The 20,508-nt window shown below is 37.7% G+C and overlaps 1 protein-coding gene across 2 annotated transcripts; it reads left to right on the top strand.

Moving 5' to 3' along the window:
* Positions 1–4,124: 4,124 nt before the first annotated feature.
* On the top strand, positions 4,125–14,043 carry MANSC4 (MANSC domain containing 4). 2 transcript variants are annotated; one of them, XM_087766496.1, is made up of 5 exons: positions 4,125–4,257; positions 7,211–7,489; positions 11,357–11,491; positions 12,473–12,760; positions 13,058–14,043. In XM_087766496.1, the coding sequence occupies exons 2-5, from the start codon at positions 7,261–7,263 to the stop codon at positions 13,159–13,161; spliced, it is 756 nt and encodes a 251-aa protein (XP_087622622.1). In that variant the 5' UTR covers positions 4,125–4,257; positions 7,211–7,260; the 3' UTR covers positions 13,162–14,043. The 2 variants fall into 2 exon arrangements, with proteins under 2 accessions (XP_087622622.1, XP_009463173.2); XM_009464898.2 differs by having other exon boundaries at positions 12,473–14,043.
* Positions 14,044–20,508: the final 6,465 nt, after the last annotated feature.

Here is a 20,508-nt window from a genome sequence, read left to right as displayed (position 1 = left end):
AGTCTTTTCTTTTAGAAAGACTTGGAAATGGAAGAAGCTCTTTTACACAGCAGCTACATTGTAATAGACCATTCAACCATGATATGGAAAACCTAAGCTTCTGACCCTTTCTCTGCCTGGGCATAAATTTCTATAGCCCTCTGACTTTTCTACTTTAGCAAAAGCAAGGAAACACAGAGAGTCAGGATGGGCTACTGCTATAAAGGCAGGAAAACCAAAGCCAGAGATAACTAGACAGAAGTAGCACTCTTTCTGTTTTGCACGGAGCTCAGCGCACGCTTCCTGACTGGCAAGGCATGCGCACGGGGCTGGTGCAAGCCTGCTCTGTGCGCTAAGACTGAAGCCTGCTTACACTTTAGATTCACTTCGAGTATTTAACACTGCTTAGATTTACTTAGAAAACCATGGCCGCTTGTTTTTCCTCTGTGAACCACTCAATGGCTTTGTGTGGTAAGCTGGATGGGTCTCCAGTCTGGTAAAGTCACAAGACACAGCAAAGGGCGGGTAACAGAAGTACCAGTGACTAGGAATCAGAATGACAAATGCTTTTCTTGGCAGAAAATCTGGTTTACATATACATGAAATACAGCCTGAATTTCTTTGTGGGTCTAACCCAAGATCACACGAAAAATCCGCAGCAGTGGAGAACCAAATCCTTAAGCACCAGTACAGTGCCTAAAGGAAGACTGCAGTGGTTTTGTGTTTGTTTTAGGCAAACCTTCCCTTGATTCAACACAGAGACACTGGATAATACATGAGAACCAGAAAGTAACACCAACCTGATTGCTCTAAGGAAAGGACGACATAGAGGGCAAAAAACAAAGGAAAAATTGAATTCCTTTCAGCCTTATTAGTCTAAAATGTGAACTGGAACTAAATCAGGGGATATTTAAAATATACATGCTATCTAATATAAAATATAAAGTGCCACATTCTTCCCTCTGAGACGCCAGGGAATTGTACTGTACTGCCAGGGAACTGTGTATTGAGTAATAGTGGAATTACTCAAGAGAGGAATCAGTCTTTTGGAAATGATTCACCAGCTGCTGCCATTGTTTAGTATTTTCCTTGTCACAGGATACAAAGTAAGCATCTGTGGAACATAGGAAATATCCTGCAGTATTTCAGCATTAAAAATATCAGTGTTCTAAAGGATCTTGGCATTTCTGAGAGGAACTGACTGGAGCATAATTTTATTGCAACTGAAATCTCTATCATTTGTGAAGGATGAGCTGCTAAATAGAGGTAATTTCTTTTTTCAGATTCGCAGCCAAGAAAAGCACTTCTTACCCAATGCCATTAGCGATGCTATTCCAAAAAAAAGCACTCCTATTTCTATTAGCACTTGTTTAGACTTTATTTCCTATTATTTTCTATTTATTTTTTCTGCTTTTGATGTACTTTTTAATATTTATTCCTTGCAACAAATGTGTGTTTTAACACTACTGGAAAAATACTTGGAGTGGTATTTTTTTGGAATACTGATTATTTATTATCAAGTACTTAACTTATCCCTGCTTTAGTCAAATTTAATGAGTGATTAATACTAAAGTGTGTGCTACTGAGCTCTCTCTGGGCAGCAAAAGGGCTGTTCCAATAGTCTGTGTGCTAGTGGGCATTCTCTGTGGATCATGAGAAAGTTCAGTCACCAGACAGCAGAACGGAGGCCTGAGCATGTAAATCATTACAATGGCGTTCAATCTGTTCCGTTTTTTACGCCAAAGACCCAGAAAAGAATTTCCTTGAAACTCTCTCAGGTGAAATAAGTGTTCCCTGACAAAACCTGAATGGGGGTCAGGCTGCTGGAGTGCTCTGCCTGCTGCTGAATCTCCTGTAAGTGATGTTTGTTCTGCACAAATGCATCGTGCATCCCCAGCCAGAATTTTCTTGTGTAGCTCTATCTAGATGAGAGTAAACTGGGTGCTTTTAAAAGAGCATATATTTTTAAATCCTGGTGCAGACAGGCAGAGCTGAATTTTAGTACATAATAATGAGGTAAGATGAATGGTAACCCACATGGAAGACTTTCACTAAGTATCCAGCTGTATAAAATTCATCACAATATTGAAACTCCATCCCCTTTGCCTAGTTTCAAGTTCTGTCATAAGTCAGTATTCATTCATTACAGTGTTTGCTAAACATTGTGCCTTTTGTCATAAACCTTGGCTCAAGTTTACATGTATGCCCGTAGATTTATATTTGTATAAACCTAATCTGACTAAGACTTCTGTTGCTCTTTGTTTGAACACACAGATTCCAGCTTTCGTGCAGAGGTTTTACCAGAATTAGTTTGAAGCCAAGCTCCGAGAGAATCTCAGGGTCTGGCAGCCCCTTTGAAATAACGGTTTAAAAAATGGTTTGCACAAAGTCACAGGAACAGAAACTGTAATATTTCACCTCTTTTTACCATGTTGCTGGGATGGGGCTGAAACCAGAATCTTGGACCCAACTGTCCCAAACCTTGGAGAAGGTCAGATTCATTAAAAACTTGATATATTGCTCCAAACCAAAATCTGACCACTAATAGCTGTTTTTGACAAAACAGTTCTCTCAAAAAATGCTGTTTTGTTGGACTTAAGACATTTTGCAAGAATGTTTTGATTTCAAGGAAATTTTAAAGGAGAAAGTGAGCGCAGTATTTCAGTAATCTCAAAAAGATTTACTTTGACGTTTTTTCAAAGTACTTACATTTCATTATTTCATCATTCATTACATTAGTATTGTATAATTTTTATACTATAATAGAGTTACAGTGACATATTCTGGCATTATCAAAATACTTAGCTTAGGTAAAATTTTGACCTTAACACTGCTGTAATGGAAAACACATGTACATATCTAAGAAAAACAAGATAAGGACGATTTCAACACAGGCCTGAAACTCAATTTATTCACATGGAGTGCAACACAGGCACAGAACTCCACTGACTTCAGCAGAGATTATTAGGACTGACGTTGCATGGGATTATGCTGCACATTTGATTAAATAAGCTTACTGATCTTCAAATGAGGACATAGACAGGTTCATAACTCACATGGGAAACTGCAGGCTTCTTCTCAGCTGGCAGTTGTCATCTTTCGACTGCTCTGTCAGAGACAATCTAAAACACAGATGATTTAAGCTAACATGTTTGACTTAAGTGTAGCAGAGAAGTGCTTTACACAGTTAGCACTGGTCTCTTCCCACACCCGAGACAGGCTGGGTCAGTGCTAGCAGCAATCATTCACTGCGTACTTCTGCATCATCATGGCACCATCAAGGAGCATTGCTTGGTCACACCTGGGCCTCACGGAGTACCTCTCCCTTCTCTCCTGTAATCAGCTTGGGAAAGGGAAGATGCAGACCGGAGGCCCAACTGTCCCCTCTTGTCTAGTCTGCATTTACATGAGGGATGTGTCCCTCTCTGATCATACTGGCTTAACCACCAGTGACAGAACAGAAGAAAGGAGAAACTATCAAAGATAGGCACTAGCCTTGGCTGGGACATAGCAGCTAACACCACTGTCTCCCATAGCTCTTCAAAGAGCATAAATGCCTAAACTTCAGCTTAACCCAGGACACTGACTGTCCTCCCCCCTCAGGGCTGACAGGGGACTTCAAGACATTCAGCAAACACAGGACAATAACACTGTGGACAATAGGTGGCCCATGAACAAAGCCAAAGTGCAGTGTAGTTTTAGACAGGCTGATCTGACTACAGAATCAAAGCCTTGGCATTTTCAGTCCTTTTCGGGAACACTTTCCTGTACTTTATAGATCTTTCTGGTCTTTCCATATTCTGAGTACTAGAATCATATATTCCATATAAGCTAAATATAGTTCCAAATATCAATATGTACCTGTTACTTGAAAAAGGTGTCTGCTTTTGTTTATATTTGGCAAAAAAAGAGTTAATGCCCAATGATGAATCCTTTGTGCTAGGAAGCTCTTGGATTGTGCCATTATCACTGCCAGCCCAGGTGGAAAACTTCAGGTACTGTTTCTGTTTATAACAAGAATCATTAAAAAGATCATTCTCGTCCTTTGTGGCAGGTATGTTTCTTTTACTGAAAGGTCTGCAAAGACATCCATGTTCTCACAGAAAGCAGGCAACTGTCTTTTTGTTTTCCAGGAAGAAATTTGAGAAGACTGACGAAAAGAATTACTAAATAACATGAAGTGCTGGTCTGATACTGGCCAAAGACTCCTTACTAACAGTAAAAGTCTCCTGATCCCTCCTTACAGAGCACATGGAACAGTCGGTCACTGCTTTGCAGGTAAGACTCAGGTATTTCCTTCTTGCAAAATGTTTGTGATTTAAAACTTCAGCATTAAATTATGTGTATGCATTTCCCATAGAAAAATCAAAGTGAAATTACGGGCAAGGTGGCAGAAGACTCCAAAATTTAACAGAGAGAACTTTTCAGTTTTTAAAGGAAATTGCCTAAAGCAGCCATTTATTTATTTATTTCAATCTCTTTATATTTCGTTAAAGAAAGTTCCACTGCAGCTATTCCACTGCAGCTATTCCTGCTCTTATAATTTATTCAGAAACAGAGAAGTGAGAAAGAATGACAAGTAATGAAAAGGAAAAAAGGCTGCTTGGTTGAAGCACATAGCAGAAGAACAAAATAAAAAACATGAAGGTGCTGAGAAAGACTAGCAATATGTCTATTGACAAACAGTGGCAAACAAAAAAGAGATTTAAAATATACATTGAAAACATACAGATCTGTACAAAATGTGACTGGTTACCCAAGCCCAATTTTGCAACTACATAATTAAAAATTATGCACAGTGAGTACTCACACTTACTGCGTTTGGTGACCACCTCAATGGAAGTAGCAGGTACTTAAGAATTTGTTACCTTATTCAAAACAGAGAAAGACTTATTGAATGGTCTGAATGATGCTTAGGTGCTCAGGTGTGTTCACATCCAGTCTCGCACTTTATCTTAATGTCTGGACAGAGCCCTACTGAAACTGAAAAATTTGCTTGGTGTTTCAGGTCCGTCTAACTGAAGTCTAACAGGGCTAGTCCTTTATTTATTTTTTTTTTCCTGGAAAGGAAGAAGTAAACATATTTGTTATTTACACATACATTTTGCAAGGTATCAAATGTATAAAAACAGAGGAGCTGAGACAGTGTAATCTTTATGTAACTACAAATACATATACTATTGAAGCTACCTATTATATCTAATTTTTTGTTCATGCAATAATCCTGTTTATTTCAATGAACTAAAGACACATTCAGCTTTATCCAATATAAATACTTGTTTTGTATCAGTTTAATCTTCTTGTTCCATGCTCCCCCGAGTTATTCAGAATCTTCTACATTTCTCTTCTTGGAGATATGGGAAGAGTACCAGTGAGGAAAGCAATCAGGAATCGACATTTTTGCATTCAAGTCTTACAGAACAAAACAGATCCAAAATTCATACTAAATACTGGAGCTAATGCCAAAATACAGGCATATCTTTCAAAATTCTGAGTGTGTCCCATATCAAGTGATGCCTTGGAATATTTGGAAAGCTGAAACAAAAATTTTAGAAAAATACACTGTCAATAGTGCTTGTGGCAATGGTAGATAAATGCCTAAAAACATCCCTGTGCAGTCCACTGAATGCAAACTAACAGGTGTATTGAAACATATTTAAGGTTTTAGGTAGTGATTTTCACACAGAGATGAAAATAAAAGTAAAGCACATCAAACTACCAAAACTAAATAAAACAACACAAGTACCAAGAACTGGTTTTCAGGAGAGAGGCTTAAAGAATTACCCACTTATGCTCTTTCTTACAATTTAATTCATGTATTCCCCACAACAGACATGCAATCTGCATAAAACCAGACATTTATTTGGAATCCTCCTAATTATAGCCAGTAGTTCCACTGAATAAATAAATGCCTTGGTCTTGCTATTGGATCAACAGGAGTTAACCTGCTCCGAGCTTTATTACCTTCTAAGGAGCTCTGTAAAGAACAAAATTGTATACGTGTCAGCTCATTTCCAAACTGGGGGCCTTGTTTTGCAAAACACCAGCTATAATGACTAAAGAATTAAAATGAATTTAAGGCTTCCCCCCCGCACCATGGCACTGATCTACACTTCATGTAGGACTGGGGGAATTCCTTGATTCTAATCTTGAGGGAAAAAAATGCCACCTAAAATATTTTTATATATTCAAGACACAATTTTTATTGCAGCCAACCATATTTCTACCTAATTCTCTCAAGCTCACTGTATAGTCCATTGAGTTTAAATGAACTCATGTATTGTAATAGTTTAAAGCCTTTCTGTATGAAAGACATACAGAACAGGGAATCAGGGATCAGACTGAGTCCTTTTAAGAAACAAAACACTTGGGAGTTTCAGGTTTCAGACCAGGTGCTTGAAAAATTACCTCCCTATACGCCAACTATATTTTCTTTCTTGCACTCTCGCAGGCCTTTTCCAAGCTCAAACATAAGCAGAAGCACCCATACGGACTGTTCAATATTCTTAAACTTATGGAAGATTAGGGGCAGGACTTTGATTACCTACCTAGTCCGCAGATTAATGTAGGTCACAGACTTCTCCAGTCATATTCCTCTATTCCTAGATATTGGCAAATAAAATCATATTATTCCTGCAACCAAAACAGAGTAGGGAAGAAGAACAAATTTCCACCTCTAGCTGGCACACAGAATTAGATAGTTCAGTTTGCTAGTAAAGAAGGAAACTATATTTGCAGCCACCAGATAATTCAAAAAGTGTTACGAAACTAAACCGAGCTGTTTCTTCTGTGTTGAGTGTAATAGTGTGCCTGAACAAAGTGGTAGACCTACCTGCTCTCAAGTGACTGTACTGCATGCTTCCAGAGCTGAGGTGAAACAATATGCTGAGCTTACCATAATTCATCACATATTAAGGCTGTCTGCCTAGTTTAGTCTTAGGAGAAGAAACACAACCTTGGGACCACAGAAACAAGTTATCTGAATGACTAAAAGCAACTTGCACCTGTTGTCTCTCAAAAACTGTCTCCAAATAACGAAGTTGTTAGAGAACAATAATAACTATTATAATCGCATGTAGCTCATAAAATGGCTGCTTCCTTCCAGCAGCTGCCCAAACAGCATCATGGGAATAGTTTGGAAAAAACATCCCCTGGCTCATGTCCCTGGCAGAATTGGCAGTATCCTCACCACCCAAGAGATTGTCTCTTAAAATGCTGGTCCAAATTTTAGTGCACTCGTGGAGGAGAAAGCGCGCTGACTAAGCCCATTACATTGAAGAGATGGTTCTGCTGGTGGCAATAGCAGAAGTGCTGTTGGTCCTGGGTTTGGCTGTGGAGTCAGACTCTCTCTGCTCACCCACTACTTTTTACAAAAACTGCTGGATCCGACGCTTCCCAGGTCTTCTGATTGACCTGCAGGAATCACAGAAGAGGGGAGCCCAGGTGCTGAAGTTTTACGCAGAAGTCTCACCCCAACAGTGCAGCAGAGCCTGCTGCCTTCTGAGGAACGGTGAGTATTTGTTATCAAGATTGTGGCATACATTAAAATTTGCATCATGACGTATGAGGAAAAACATTTTGGGTAATTTTTATGTAAACATTCCTTTATTTGAAGAAGCAATCATGCAAAAAATTGGGATATATGCATTTTTTGAGGCAGGAAAGCAGAGGCACATTGTAACTGTTCCTCCATCTTCAGTCCTATAGAAAGGAACTTAAGAATCTGAATTTTTTAGAAGACCACACTAGAAACACATGAAAATCTTAGGGTCTGTTTTGAAATTTTAGATCTCTGTTACAAAGCTTGTGGACAATGTTAACACTGAAACTCTTCAGCATCTGTCACCATCTACTCCTGCAGAGAAAAATCAGTGACACTGATTTCAACAGGACTCTTCTTCATGGAGTGTAGTACTAGACTAGGACATGGTGAGGGGGAAAGGGGAGTGAACACACAATTTGTCCTTCTCTGAAATACAAGAATATTTATTTTCTTGGAGAGGGTACTCTCTTGTTCTGTGTTTACACCATGTTTCTGGTGCAACCCAGGTATAATGTAACATGAACAATAAAGTTACAGCAATAAGTAACAGCAGTTATGCAGCTGGCAACCCCTTCTGCCTAGCCTTGTAAACTCAGAATAAAAATAAGAAAAATCATTGCTTGTCTTAAGCCCAAGACTATATTTTCTCTGTATCACACTGCACCGGTACACTATAGGACTACATTTTAGGAGTGTATGAGAAGAGTGTGTCTGTGGTGCCTAAATTTGACTGCAAAACGCACAAGACTGGAAAGGTGTTTGGATACAGAGGATGAAAATGAGGTACCTGTTACTAAAAACAGTCAATATAAATTTTGATGAAATTTTGAATTATGAGCAAAAATATGACCTTGACAACCTGACACTCACATAACTGTGTAACTGCCAGCAGCATTCCTGGGAAGAGTCAACGTCTGTCTTAAATATTGTGAGGAAAGTACAATTATACACATTTCAGCAATGTTTTTCCTATTTGGACAACAAACTTTTTCTTACAGAACATGGGATAGGATACCTTACAGAGATAAGTAATGGTAACTTGGAATCTTGTTTTTATAATGTTACATTGTCAAGCACAAATTTGTTACAATCTTAACTAAAATAGAGACATTAGATGGCATTTTGAAGATGGGCTTTAAATGAGCTTGTGGTTTCCTTATAATACCAAAGAGACAGATTTGGTCACTACCACAAATACTATTGCCAATAAACGTCCTAATTAAGATTTCATGAAATGTTGATAAGAAGTTTGGCAAGAGAAATTTCTTTGCTGGATTTTCAGTAATAGCACAGTTACTGAAAGCTAATCTTACAAGACAAAAAGAAATTTTGAAAGAATTTAAAAACAAGTGATAAAATATGTTGTTTATATCTCCTCAAACCAATGCAAAATATCTTACAGCATGCTTTTAAAGTATTTTTCCTGACCAAAGAACTATCCTTCCTTACAAAAAAATAGGTTTGTGACTTATTTTTCTTACCTGATTTTATGAAATAAAATCCATCACAGATCCCAAAGAGAGCATATCCACAGAAGCCAAGTTCTTCAGATGAGATACTTTTCTCTACTATTTAACAATATTTTCATAAAGCTTGCAAAGTAATCATTAAAATGAAAAGCATTTATAATTATGTTGTGCTAAACCCCCGAGTTTCTAATGACAACAGAACTCTGCACAAACTTGGAAGACTGGAAAGGTTTTGAAGATTTCACTCCTTCCTTCAAACAAATATATGTATTTTCAGGTGTCTTATATAATCTTAACAAGATAGTCTCTGTATCAGAAACTTGCATAGTATTCATGTATCACCCTGAAAAACCAACATAAAGTATACTATAGCACAAAACATCCATTCTTTGACAAAATCCAGAACATTGTATACCTGGTCTGAAGGCAAGGGTACATACTGCTATATGGGATGCAAGTGAAGAACAGTTTTCTGTTGGAAGAAAAATCATCAATGTGAACAAACATCTGAAAATTGTGATTTTTCAAACAATGACTTAAAAAATATCACACTGTTAGTGTTCACAGAGTGTTTAAGAATCCTTGAACAAAAGATACCACAGAAAAGCAAGTCCTACATAAGTATTTCATAGAAATATTTGAAGGGCTTTGTACTTTAAACTGTTAACTTATGCTAAAAATGATGCAAAATATTTAATGATGCCTAGAATTATTTCTATATTCAGAATTATTTTCTTAAAAATAGTCACTGGATTTTAAATTCCTTTATCTGTACAAGCTAATCACCTGTAGAAATGCCTGTACTCATAGAATCAGAATCATACTCCTCAGGAAATATATCAAAATAGTTATGTACTGGCTAAATGTAGTGATAGGACAAGGGGTAACAGCTTTAAACTGAAAGAGGGCAGATTTAGATTAGATATAAGGAAGAAATTCTTCACTATGAGGGTGGTGAGGCACTGGAGCAGGTTGCCCAGAGAAGCTGTGGATGCCCCATCCCTGGAAGTGTTCAAGGCCAGGTTGGATGGGGCTTTGAGCAACCTGGTCTAGTAGAAGGTGTCCCTGCCCATGGCAGGGGGGTTGGAACTAGATGATCTTTAAGGTCTCTTCCAACCCAAACCATTCTATGATTCTATGATTCTATGAAATATCCTTCTCCAACACTACAAAATGTTTCTAATCTTTTAAAGAAAAATGTAAACCAATTGGTATATAATAAAGACAGAGCTTTGTATAATCCCTGTAAGATTATAATTCTGTCTCCCTCAAGTTATGTTCTTCTATTGTTTTGATAATCATAAGAATGTTTGTACCAGTCTCACTTTCATAAGTATCTACTGTAAACTCAAGTTCCTGTGACAAATAACTGGAAATCGATAAAGCCTAACTAGAGGTAGATATACGATATGAAAATTGTATCAGTGAAAGAAAAATTGGTGATTATCATATTTAAATTAGCTTTATCTTGCTATCATTCCAGTTTAGGATCTCAGTTTTACTTGTAAATATTACCGTTTCTGTTTCAGCTAGGCAGACAACCTTGATCTTTATATGTAAATAGGTAAAAAACACAAGACAATTCTGTAACAGCACTTCTGCTGTGATTTTTCCTTCCATAGAGCTGCTGAATTTGTATTGTTCAGACAGAGTGCATTTCCATTTTAAATTTTTATTTAACTAATTGTATAAATTTATAATTTTTTTGAAAATAATGTTTCTCTCTTAGGGCAGATCAATACATTATGACGGAAAAAATTATTTTCAAGGTGTATGTTTACTATGTTAATCTATGATGCAGTACTGAGGCTGCTGACTGAAAAAATACAAGTAAAAGAAAAGACAGTAAGCATGGGTTTAGTGTATTTTCTTCCTTTTCTCATTTGTAGATATGTCACTTACTTATTGTAGTTCAGGATGTTTTTTTAATAGTCTGGGTGAAATGAATGGTTGCAGTCCAGTTTCATGTAGACAGGCATATTACACAAAAGCAGACATCTCAAAGTTGTCTTCCTTGATAACTTTACTTTTAGAAAGGGTCCACTCACTGCAGCTGAGAAATGAAGGAAGGCAACTGGTAGGAGGACTACAAGTTAAAGCATATGATTTTATTTTATCAGAGGCACATTTAGAATTCAGACAGCTATTCTATTCCTTCTTCTTAAAATAAGAATATAGTTATAAGTAGTTCTACTTTATTGACTAGGTGCTTAATTAGTTTGCACAATAATGAGAGAACCACAGATTTAAAGTTCTATGGAGCTGCCCAGCACTAATGATCTTCTGATGTTAAATAACGTAATAACATGCAAGATACAATGTTCATTATGCTGATAAGCTCAACTTTATTCTTTTTGTATTACAGTTTCCTGCAATCTGGCAGTGTTCTACCATGGAGCTATTCATGAGAACATGAATTGCCTGCACATGTCTTGCCCAGCATTGGAAAGTTGCATACTAAAGGCTAGAATCAATGTCATTTTGTACAACATCACAACAGGTAACTAAGCATTTCGTTTATAAAGGATGAAAACATAGCAACTATAGGAAATGTTAAAATTATACTAGGTCAGCTGCCGTGCTAAAAGATCTTCTGAAGTAACATGCAATGCTAAAAACGCATACAGCTTTTTTCCTTTTTCATCAATGTACCTGCTTCTAAGAATACTTTCCCCTTTTCTTCCATTCAGTATTTGAGAAAGGACCTTTCAAGATTCTTTCTCTGAGTACCTAATCAATACTACGCTTGGGGAAAATACCATACCAGATCTGAGAGACTGAGAGGCGAGGCTGCCCACTGCTCCATGTCCCCAGATCCAACCAGTAGCAAGGCTGAAAATGTATTCCCATTAGGCACATGCACAAAGAGCACATATACATACCACAAGTATACATACATACACAGCCAGCCACACAGGTTACACAGACGTATGCATAAAGGAGACACATGAACACAGGCAGCACCAAGAGCCGCATCCTGCTTTCTCTGGCTGCACAGGATGGAGATCTGCTAGTGAAGATATACATATACACATAGGTGCAGTGCGAATCCCCCCAGCAGCGGGGCTCAGATGCTCAGTCTGCCCAGTAGCTGCTCCTGGACCCCCAGTCTCCCCTGTTGCTGGCACCCAGACGTATGAGCCCCTGAGGGTGCAGCTCTCCTCCAGTTGCTGGTGCAGACTGTCACACACACGCAGAGCCGTCCAGGACTCCCCTACTCCCCAGGAGCCTAGATCCCTCCCTTGCCTCACCTTTGGTTCCTTCCCTAAGCACCCCACAGTAAGTCCTGTGCAATCCCAAAATGCACTTCCCTTACATCCCATAAGGTGTCCCATAACCCTAGGCAGTGACACTCCCAGTCCAGAAGGTGTTGATGGGTATTATTTGGGCTCCCTGACCTACCATTATCTCCGTGTGTTCCTTTTGTGGGTGTGCAGATGAGCTTTTATCATATAAACTAACATTGTTTATGATTTAATAGGGATTGATCCAGATCTTCTTATTTTTGAAAAACTGACATCCGAAGAGCCAAATACTCACTCCCCACTGAATAAATACGAAAGACAAAACAGCACAAAGGCCACCGAGTGGGAAAGATGCCAGCATCATAATGCCACGTCAAATTCTCTTCTGCTCCAAGCTCCATCTTCTACCACTAGCCACGGCTTAACAGCAAACACTTACACCTCCAGTACAAGCCTGATGGCTAAAACCCCTGAAACTACCACTTATTCCAGGGCAGAAACTTTTCCGCTGGATGACCACTTTGGTAAGAGGATAAGCATAACTTCAGTAAGCACTAGGTCAATCACCAGCTCGGACAAAAAGACTGTACCCTCAACTTTGATATCCAAGTCTGCCGAGGTATTATCCCACATGCCCACTCCTCCTCGTCTGAACAGCAGTAAACAACACTTAAATGAAACCAAAGGCTACAGTGGTAGGAATTATACTTCGGATAATGAGGCACCTGCTTGGGAAGCTGCAGCTTTGGGTATCTGGTTGATTCCTGTTGTTCTTTGCTCTTCGCTCATCTTCCTTTGCTGTTGTACTGTTGTTTTCACAGCAGGGCGTTGCAGAAATAGAAGAGGTCAGTATAAGCCCGTAAGGAGGAGAAGAACAATGTCGAGACAATTCATAAAATATACTACTGTCAAAGGTAATTTGTAAAATCTGACCCAGACTCATGCCTAACAAACAGTATACGCTTTCCCTAACTTAAGAGAGCAGATTCACTGCAGGTGTATGTATTCTTTCCCCTGACTTTGAACTAACCTGAGAAAATTAAGCGCAATCAGTAAAACTGACTAAAGCTTTATAGTATCATAAAATCATTTAACTCTAATCATCCTTTAATTGCCTCAGATCTAGCTGTTTCTATAAAAACTGTCCATTCTTCTCCAACTAAGTTCTAGATTGACGTATTTCCCCTGTTTATATTGAGACAAAACAATTTAGCCAGCACTACTTCTTCAAAGAAAAACACCAAAAACAACCCAAGTCCCCAAAACTACTGAATTCTATTAACTCATACCCAAACATCTGATCATTCAATCTTTATGCTGTACTTTCCCCCCACGTCTCACTTCATTCTTCCGATAACAATCACTTCAAATGTTTTTCAAGCCCCTCCAGAAGCACCTTCAGATTTCAACTACTTTTGTAAATTTACTTGCTCTGCAATCCATTTCTGGCTAAGGAAAACACAAACGTGGCTAACATTTGTTCATGCCTTGTAATTAGCATCAGTCTGTGTTGTCCACCTTGACTTGCTTTTTCATGCCTACTCATATTTATCCTTTATGTCATTAGCTTTTTAAAATAAGAATAGTCATTTGATGTATGTTGCACAGGAATAGACAAAATGTTTTGGAAGTTCTAGAAGTTATCTTTATAATAAAAAATCCTTTTTTTATTTCCTCATCCTCTATACTCTATTCATGAAAGTGCTTCTCCTGAACATAAATCAAGCGACTAGATCAACAAGGTAGCAAGGTATTTCCTTGCCTTACCTTACTCAGGAAGTTTGCTTAGCAAAGCAAACATTTTCAACAGTAACCAGGATTGTTCTTCTTCTTTTAAACTTGTTGACGTCTCAGAGTTTCTCACTTTCTTCACTTGCTGTAAGAAGTTTCTATTTCCCAGACAAGTGTAAATGTTATAAAAGGAAACAATAAAAAATAAAACTGATTGTCACATGCCCATGTGGCAGAAAATTATTTTAAAACTAGTAAGATTCATGCAGTGTTCAAAGACTCCAGTGATGAGGTTGTAAGGCCACACGAATACCGAATTACAGTTGAGCAGGTTGGTTTCAGAGGAAAAGACCTCTCTAAAATTATATTTTAACCCACATTGATCAGCACTGTAGCTTAGAAAACTGAAATTTAAAAAACCCCTTGTTTATATACTTGATTGACCTTGTATGCTAATTTATATGTAATAGAAGAGAGACTGACACAGGATAAGAACATTCTAAAGGAGTGGGGTTATTTAATCAGTTGAAATAACACAAAAGAAATTCCTTCTATTTTAGCTAGAAAAATTAGAATTAGGTATGATTTGTTTTTAAGGGCAGTTCTATGCTTATATGTAAAGTGATACAAACTCTAGAGATGTACCCACTGCATGATATACTTCAAACTTCAACAAGCTGACTTTTATCATCAAATTGCATTTTTCTAATTCATCACATGGCTGAATCTAGCACATAGTTTAACTATCACTAAAAATTTCAGCTAAGAATGATGAGACCCCAAGGGCTCTTCTGAGTTCGAGGAAGTTGACATATATTCTTTTCCAGGTTTTTAACACCAAAAGGAAAAGAACTAGGAGAAAGGAACCAAGATACTCTATATTGTATCAAAGGATGAATGGGCTGATACTGTAAATAAAGAACATATTTCTCATGTGCTCATCACCTTTGGGTAATCTTTGTGCATCTGACCCCAAAATGGAAGTCTCAGGTCTGATTCATTTTATTAGGAAACAAAGGCACATGTATGTCAGAGGAAGAACTCGGTTTCTCAACTTGTAGATTACTGCGATGTGCTTTATATCCTTTCGCCACAGCTTGCACTGGAAACGGTGTGATGTGCACTGAGATCGTCAGTTTGATCTTTTTTAGACTAGGAGCTACAGACCAAGTGGTTCAGGATTCTCTTTGTACAGTGCTCTACCAATTACATTCTGAAAGAAATGCTCATGGCTCAGCGAAGCACCTTTCTGTTAAAGACACAAGCAGGCATAACTGATTTCCATTTACAAAGCCTTAATCAGAAAATGAAAAGTTTGCCAAGTTCATGTTTTGATCTCTACCACAGATAACATTTAGATGCTTCACACATCATGACAACCTGATCAAATATATTAAATAAACAAACTGATTAACCACATGCTCCAAGTCAAGTTGTGGTACTTTTCTTCTCACTCAGTACTGATGACAAGCACATTTTGTCATAGGATTCTCCCACAAACACTTCAGCCAGCATTGTCACATCAATTTGCAATGAAAGTGCTTTTTAAATTATTTTTTCTCCTCATAATTTTTAAAATCATGTAACCAAGGAAAACACATTTTAAAACCAACTTAAATCTAAAATGTAAAGATATATCAAAAGCAGATCTAAAATCCAGCTAGTTACCTTTCTGCTTGTCTATTCGCTATCACATGAATAAACATCCAACATAATGCAGTAAAACATAAATGTCTTATGAAATTGTCTCTTTGTTTGAAATGGTCAAAACAATCAAAACGGTGAAGCATATGTTCGCTGCCAAAGAAGGGCTCAGCAAAACCCGCACTTTGAAGAACTTTGCATTTTTATATGAAGAAGAGTTAAAAAACCTAAACCTAGACTCAGAAAAACACTTTGTTAGAGAACTAGATCTGCACTCTGTGATGCCTTTCTTCAGGCTGAATGGAGCCATTAAAATTCTGCTTGTGTTCACATTATAGTCTCAATAGCTCCCAGACAAAGAGAAGATGTTACTTGAGAAATCAAGGCATTTCAAACTGCACAAACTTTATTTTCAAGATCTTGCAGCACTGAATTCCAAATATAATTTATCCTGAAAATTGGGGAACACACTAAAATTATTATTGCTATATAATTGCATGTAATTTTTAGGATACAGGATTTACATGCAGGCAGCTTAGTCCAATTCAGGTAGAAAAATTACGTTCTGTTTACCTTAAAATCCCCCAATGTTTCAGTTGGATAACGTGTTTCATTTTTCTTAGCCTAGAGTTTTGCCAAGCATTGTTGAATATTAGTTATTTTCAGTTACAGAGGCATATGCATTTTGTGCTATATTTAGTTATTTCATACTTTGGATTTTTTTAAATTTCGATGTAAATATTTTATTTTTTCCATTTTCCAGGTTTTAAAGAAAAGAGAATGCACAGCACCTCTTTATCCCTGCTCCACATAATAAGATTTGCAGAACTGTTTAACAGTTTGAGCCGTTGCAGTATTGTAACACAATGCCCTTTACCCATTGATTTATCGTACTGAGAAGAACGCATTTCTGATTCAACTCATTATTTAATCATGCATATAAAATAGGGGAAGATGCTTAAATCCATAATATATACTTGTAATATATTGCTGAACTTGAAGCCACATAAGCAGGATCATTGCATGTCTAAGGCAACATAGTTCTTGCAGTATTGGTATCTTGCAGTACCCATATGATAATGGGTAACATTCAAGACAGGAAACATCAGAAGCAAAAGTGAACATGGGACATCCCCTCTCTCTTCCTCCTGTACAATTAAGATACTGCTGTTTTCAGATAAATATTATGCAATTTAATTGAAAATGGAGACAGGTTCTAACATATTGCAATACCTTTATTTTATGAGATTTGCACTATTTTCATTCCCCAAATCCTATTCTTATCCTGATTTTTCCTACTCAGGTTGGGCTGCTACCTAAATGCCCCATGAAACATCTGCTGACAGTCTGGAGTGCTGCAAAGTCAATAGTGCTAGGCTTCTTCCAGCCTGTTTAACTCTTCCTTTGCTAGAAATGATCCTCTACAGCAGCTTGAATCAAGAAAAAAGGAGAAAAGCTAGTCATAAGGGATGGATACTACTATCAGAATAGATTTTTTTAAAAAGGAAATAAACTACTGAAAAAGTGAGAACATGCTGTTCTTATATCAGGGATGTTGTATACCTACAAATGAAAAGAGTAGCAAAGAAATCCTTTCATTGGACATGATACACTCCAACATGCCAGGAACACTAATATCCACGAGAAGGCATTAGTTTTAATAGAAATAAGTCATAGGTAATATACTATTTATTTTAAAACACATGATTTTTCACCTCCTTTTCCTCTCAGAAAAGTAACTTCTATCATTTGTGTGATCTGCAGCAAGTCACAGTCATCCTTGGTGTCCATGGTTTCCTCACGCTCAGATTAGTGACTGTACGGTGCACTTAACAGCACATGGATGCTGCTTTGACACTCACCCTTAACATTATGTTTTGTAGAGTTATACACTGGAGCTAGCACCTCAATACTCACCAGAAAAAGCAAATGAGACAGAAGTGAAAATTTGTATGTCCCATGCACAAACACTTCTTGGGCAGGACAGAATGACTAAAACATATAAGATCATGTTCTGCAGAGTATTCTTGATTTATTGGCATATAGAGAAAAAAATAGACAGGAAAAGGGTTATATAAAGCACAGTAGCAGAACTATTTTATTACAGACTAGGAGAGTCACAAGAAAATAAACACATACATTTTAGGTATGAGGGAAAACAAGAAATGGGTAGAAAGACTGTTTGTCCAGATGGCATATCCCTTTTCAGGCACCCGTCTCTTTATCCCTTACTTGTGCTTGTAGCAATGCTATGCATGAAAACAGGGTAAAAAATGTCAACTCCAGTCAGGAGTATAAATTAGTTCCCTGAAGACCATGAGATTATTTGTAGGGGTTTACCAGCTCTTCACACACAGCCAGTCACATTCAGGTCTTAGGGCTTGGTGAAGTTACAAGTAGTTGTAACATCTACTCTCCTTGCCAAAGACTGAATTATGTCTCTGTACGGGCCTTCTTGTCTAATGTGAGCAAGAGATTATGCTTAGTGTCCGACAGCCCTTCTTTAAAGGGCAAAAGTGTGATAGAACATAGACAAGCAACCTCAAGAAACTATTTAGCGACACTTTGAACATTTCACTTCACAACTCTTAATACACTGTTTACTAAAGACATCTTATGCCAGTGATTACAGTAGTTTCTAGGTGCAAAAAATTAGTCAGAATACTGACAAAGCAAGTTTTTTTCCAGTTTGACCAAGCGCTAGATCTCAACCTTTCTTTGGAATGTTTATATGGGAGATAAAAGAAAGGTTAGTCTCCTCAACAGCACCAGCGAAACTATGCATCACAACTATTCCAGATGGCCAAGAACTTAACTCCTGTGAGTTTTTTTCCATTGGAGACAGCATATTTTTCCTTGCCGTAAGGAACTTACTTTTCCAGTTTGCGGGGGCAAGTGTTTGGATTTGAAACAAGACATCTGCTACTTGGAGGTTAGAACAATGACCGTAAAGAAGCACATATAGTAGCCTTCCTGCTCAAGTTTCAATCTATGATGGAGAGGGTTGCCTGAGGTCAGTGCTGTCATGAACTAGCTCCATGTTCCTCTTGGCCAGTAAATACCAGTAAAAGAACTACCTATGGAAACACCCAATGTGTTATGTGCCTATATTATGCATGGTTTTTTGCTTCTCCTTCCTTCTGAATTTATGCACTGGGGGGCCTAGCCTGCTTCTTGATTTAAGTGTTAGCTATCTATATTTCTATTTAAAAGTAACATGAGCATTTCCATGTAACAGAAGAATGTACATACACACAGGTATGTACAGAGGGACACACACCTTAGAGTCATGCATTTACTTTATAATGTATGTGATACATTAGTAAGTGAGCGTTGCTGAGGATGTACTTATTACTGTGCTGTAGACTTGCTTAACCTGTAAGTCTATTACTTTTTAACTCTTCACAGTTTTTAAACTTCAGTGCAGGTTTCCAAAGAGATGGTCTGCAAGAGTATTATATAGGAAAGTGCAGATGTGTAGTTTAGTTCATAAAAACATGTGCTACATTACACATCATCAAGGTTGGGAAGACTCCCACTGGAGTTAAGATCCCAGTGTTCTAGGTTTTCTACATAATCACAAAGAAATACTGCCACCCTCAAACACAAACAGTTTGGAGGGAGAAGCAGAATAATAGAAACATCCGAGATGACAAAGAGCTCAAAATATAGTCCAGGCTTCCTTTGATCCAGTCCGCTGCATTACACAAGTTCTGTACTCTAACAGATAAACAATTAGTAAAAATCACAAGTGTAACTCAGAATTTTATATTGCCTTTGATTCTAGCAGCTTGATTGGGCACTTACAGGATTATAAAGGTTTTTAATTTTGCTTCTATGTTTCTTAGCAACAAAAGGAAGTGAAGATGACATTGAAAACCAAGGTTGGAGGTCAATGTTGCAGATTTCTAAAACCAGCTAGCCAAGTGTTGTATCGCCGTAGGGTCCTTAAGCCAGATACTACTGGAAAACTGTTATCTTAGACAATTAATTTCTGATGCCAAGTGTCGGATGTGGTTAGGGACCACAGTGAATTAGTCCCAGCATTGTTCTTGGCCAGTAGGTATCATCTATTGTTGGCAGAGACTTTTGAGTGTCCTGATACTCAGGAGATAGCCACCTTCTATCCTGCCTGTGTTTCTTGCAACATTTACAGAATGTATATAAGCTAGGCTTGAACACTTCAGAGGGAACTCTAGAAACCTGTGCATTTTAGGTTTTCCATGAATTAGCTGTGAAGCTAATGAAATGCTAATGTAATAAAATGAAAACATCAATTTCCCTTGCTGTGCTGTTCTTTCTACCAGCCATTATTATTAGTGAAGTCAAACTGTTTAACTATAGCTTTCATACGGAGTTCTGCTTAGGTCCATTGAAAGTCTATGAAGAGCAAAGGAAAATTAAATTGTCCTCTGTTGCAGAGAGGATTTGATCAGTAAAATGATAACATGTCCTGAGTACATAAGGCCAACTTTATGGGGAAAAGCAAGCTTATGGGGTTTTAGGTTTCTTAAAACATTTAAGGGCATTACTCATGACAGTCTGGTACAAGACATGCCACTACAAAACAGAAGTTAGTTACATATGCTTCCTAGTATGCCAGTCCTTATGCAAGCACTGACAAAGCTAATTAAGGAAACAAACTTCTCTTGTGTATGTACTAGAACCAAACCGCCTTTGGAATAAAGCCAGGCACGACTCCACCATCCATACCATTCTCTGAGTCAAACTGCAGTTACTTCCTCAGTAATTTTGGTTTCATGGCTGTTCACAAAAGACTAGGAATTACACAGATGTGCTCTTTCAAATGAGAATTTTAAACATTATCCCTGAATAAAGGAACAACTTGGTAACAGCCAAAACTTTCCCCGTATTAAGCTTCTCCTAAAATTTCACA

The sequence above is a fragment of the Nipponia nippon genome, unplaced genomic scaffold (assembly GCF_047370975.1).
Source record: "Nipponia nippon isolate SJK-2023a ecotype South Korea unplaced genomic scaffold, ASM4737097v1 scaffold_3, whole genome shotgun sequence".
Taxonomy (NCBI): Eukaryota; Metazoa; Chordata; class Aves; order Pelecaniformes; family Threskiornithidae; genus Nipponia; species Nipponia nippon.
This window is presented reverse-complemented; position numbering and strand designations above follow the sequence as displayed.

Bases quoted from the DNA above. Each gene is read 5' to 3' on its own strand.
- MANSC4 (XM_009464898.2), top strand. From the start codon at position 7,261: ATGGTTCTGCTGGTGGCAATAGCAGAAGTGCTGTTGGTCCTGGGTTTG. The intron at 7,490-11,356 runs GTGAGTATTTGT...TTTGTATTACAG, and splicing joins CTGCTGCCTTCTGAGGAACG to TTTCCTGCAATCTGGCAGTG. The intron at 11,492-12,472 runs GTAACTAAGCAT...ATGATTTAATAG, and splicing joins TTTGTACAACATCACAACAG to GGATTGATCCAGATCTTCTT.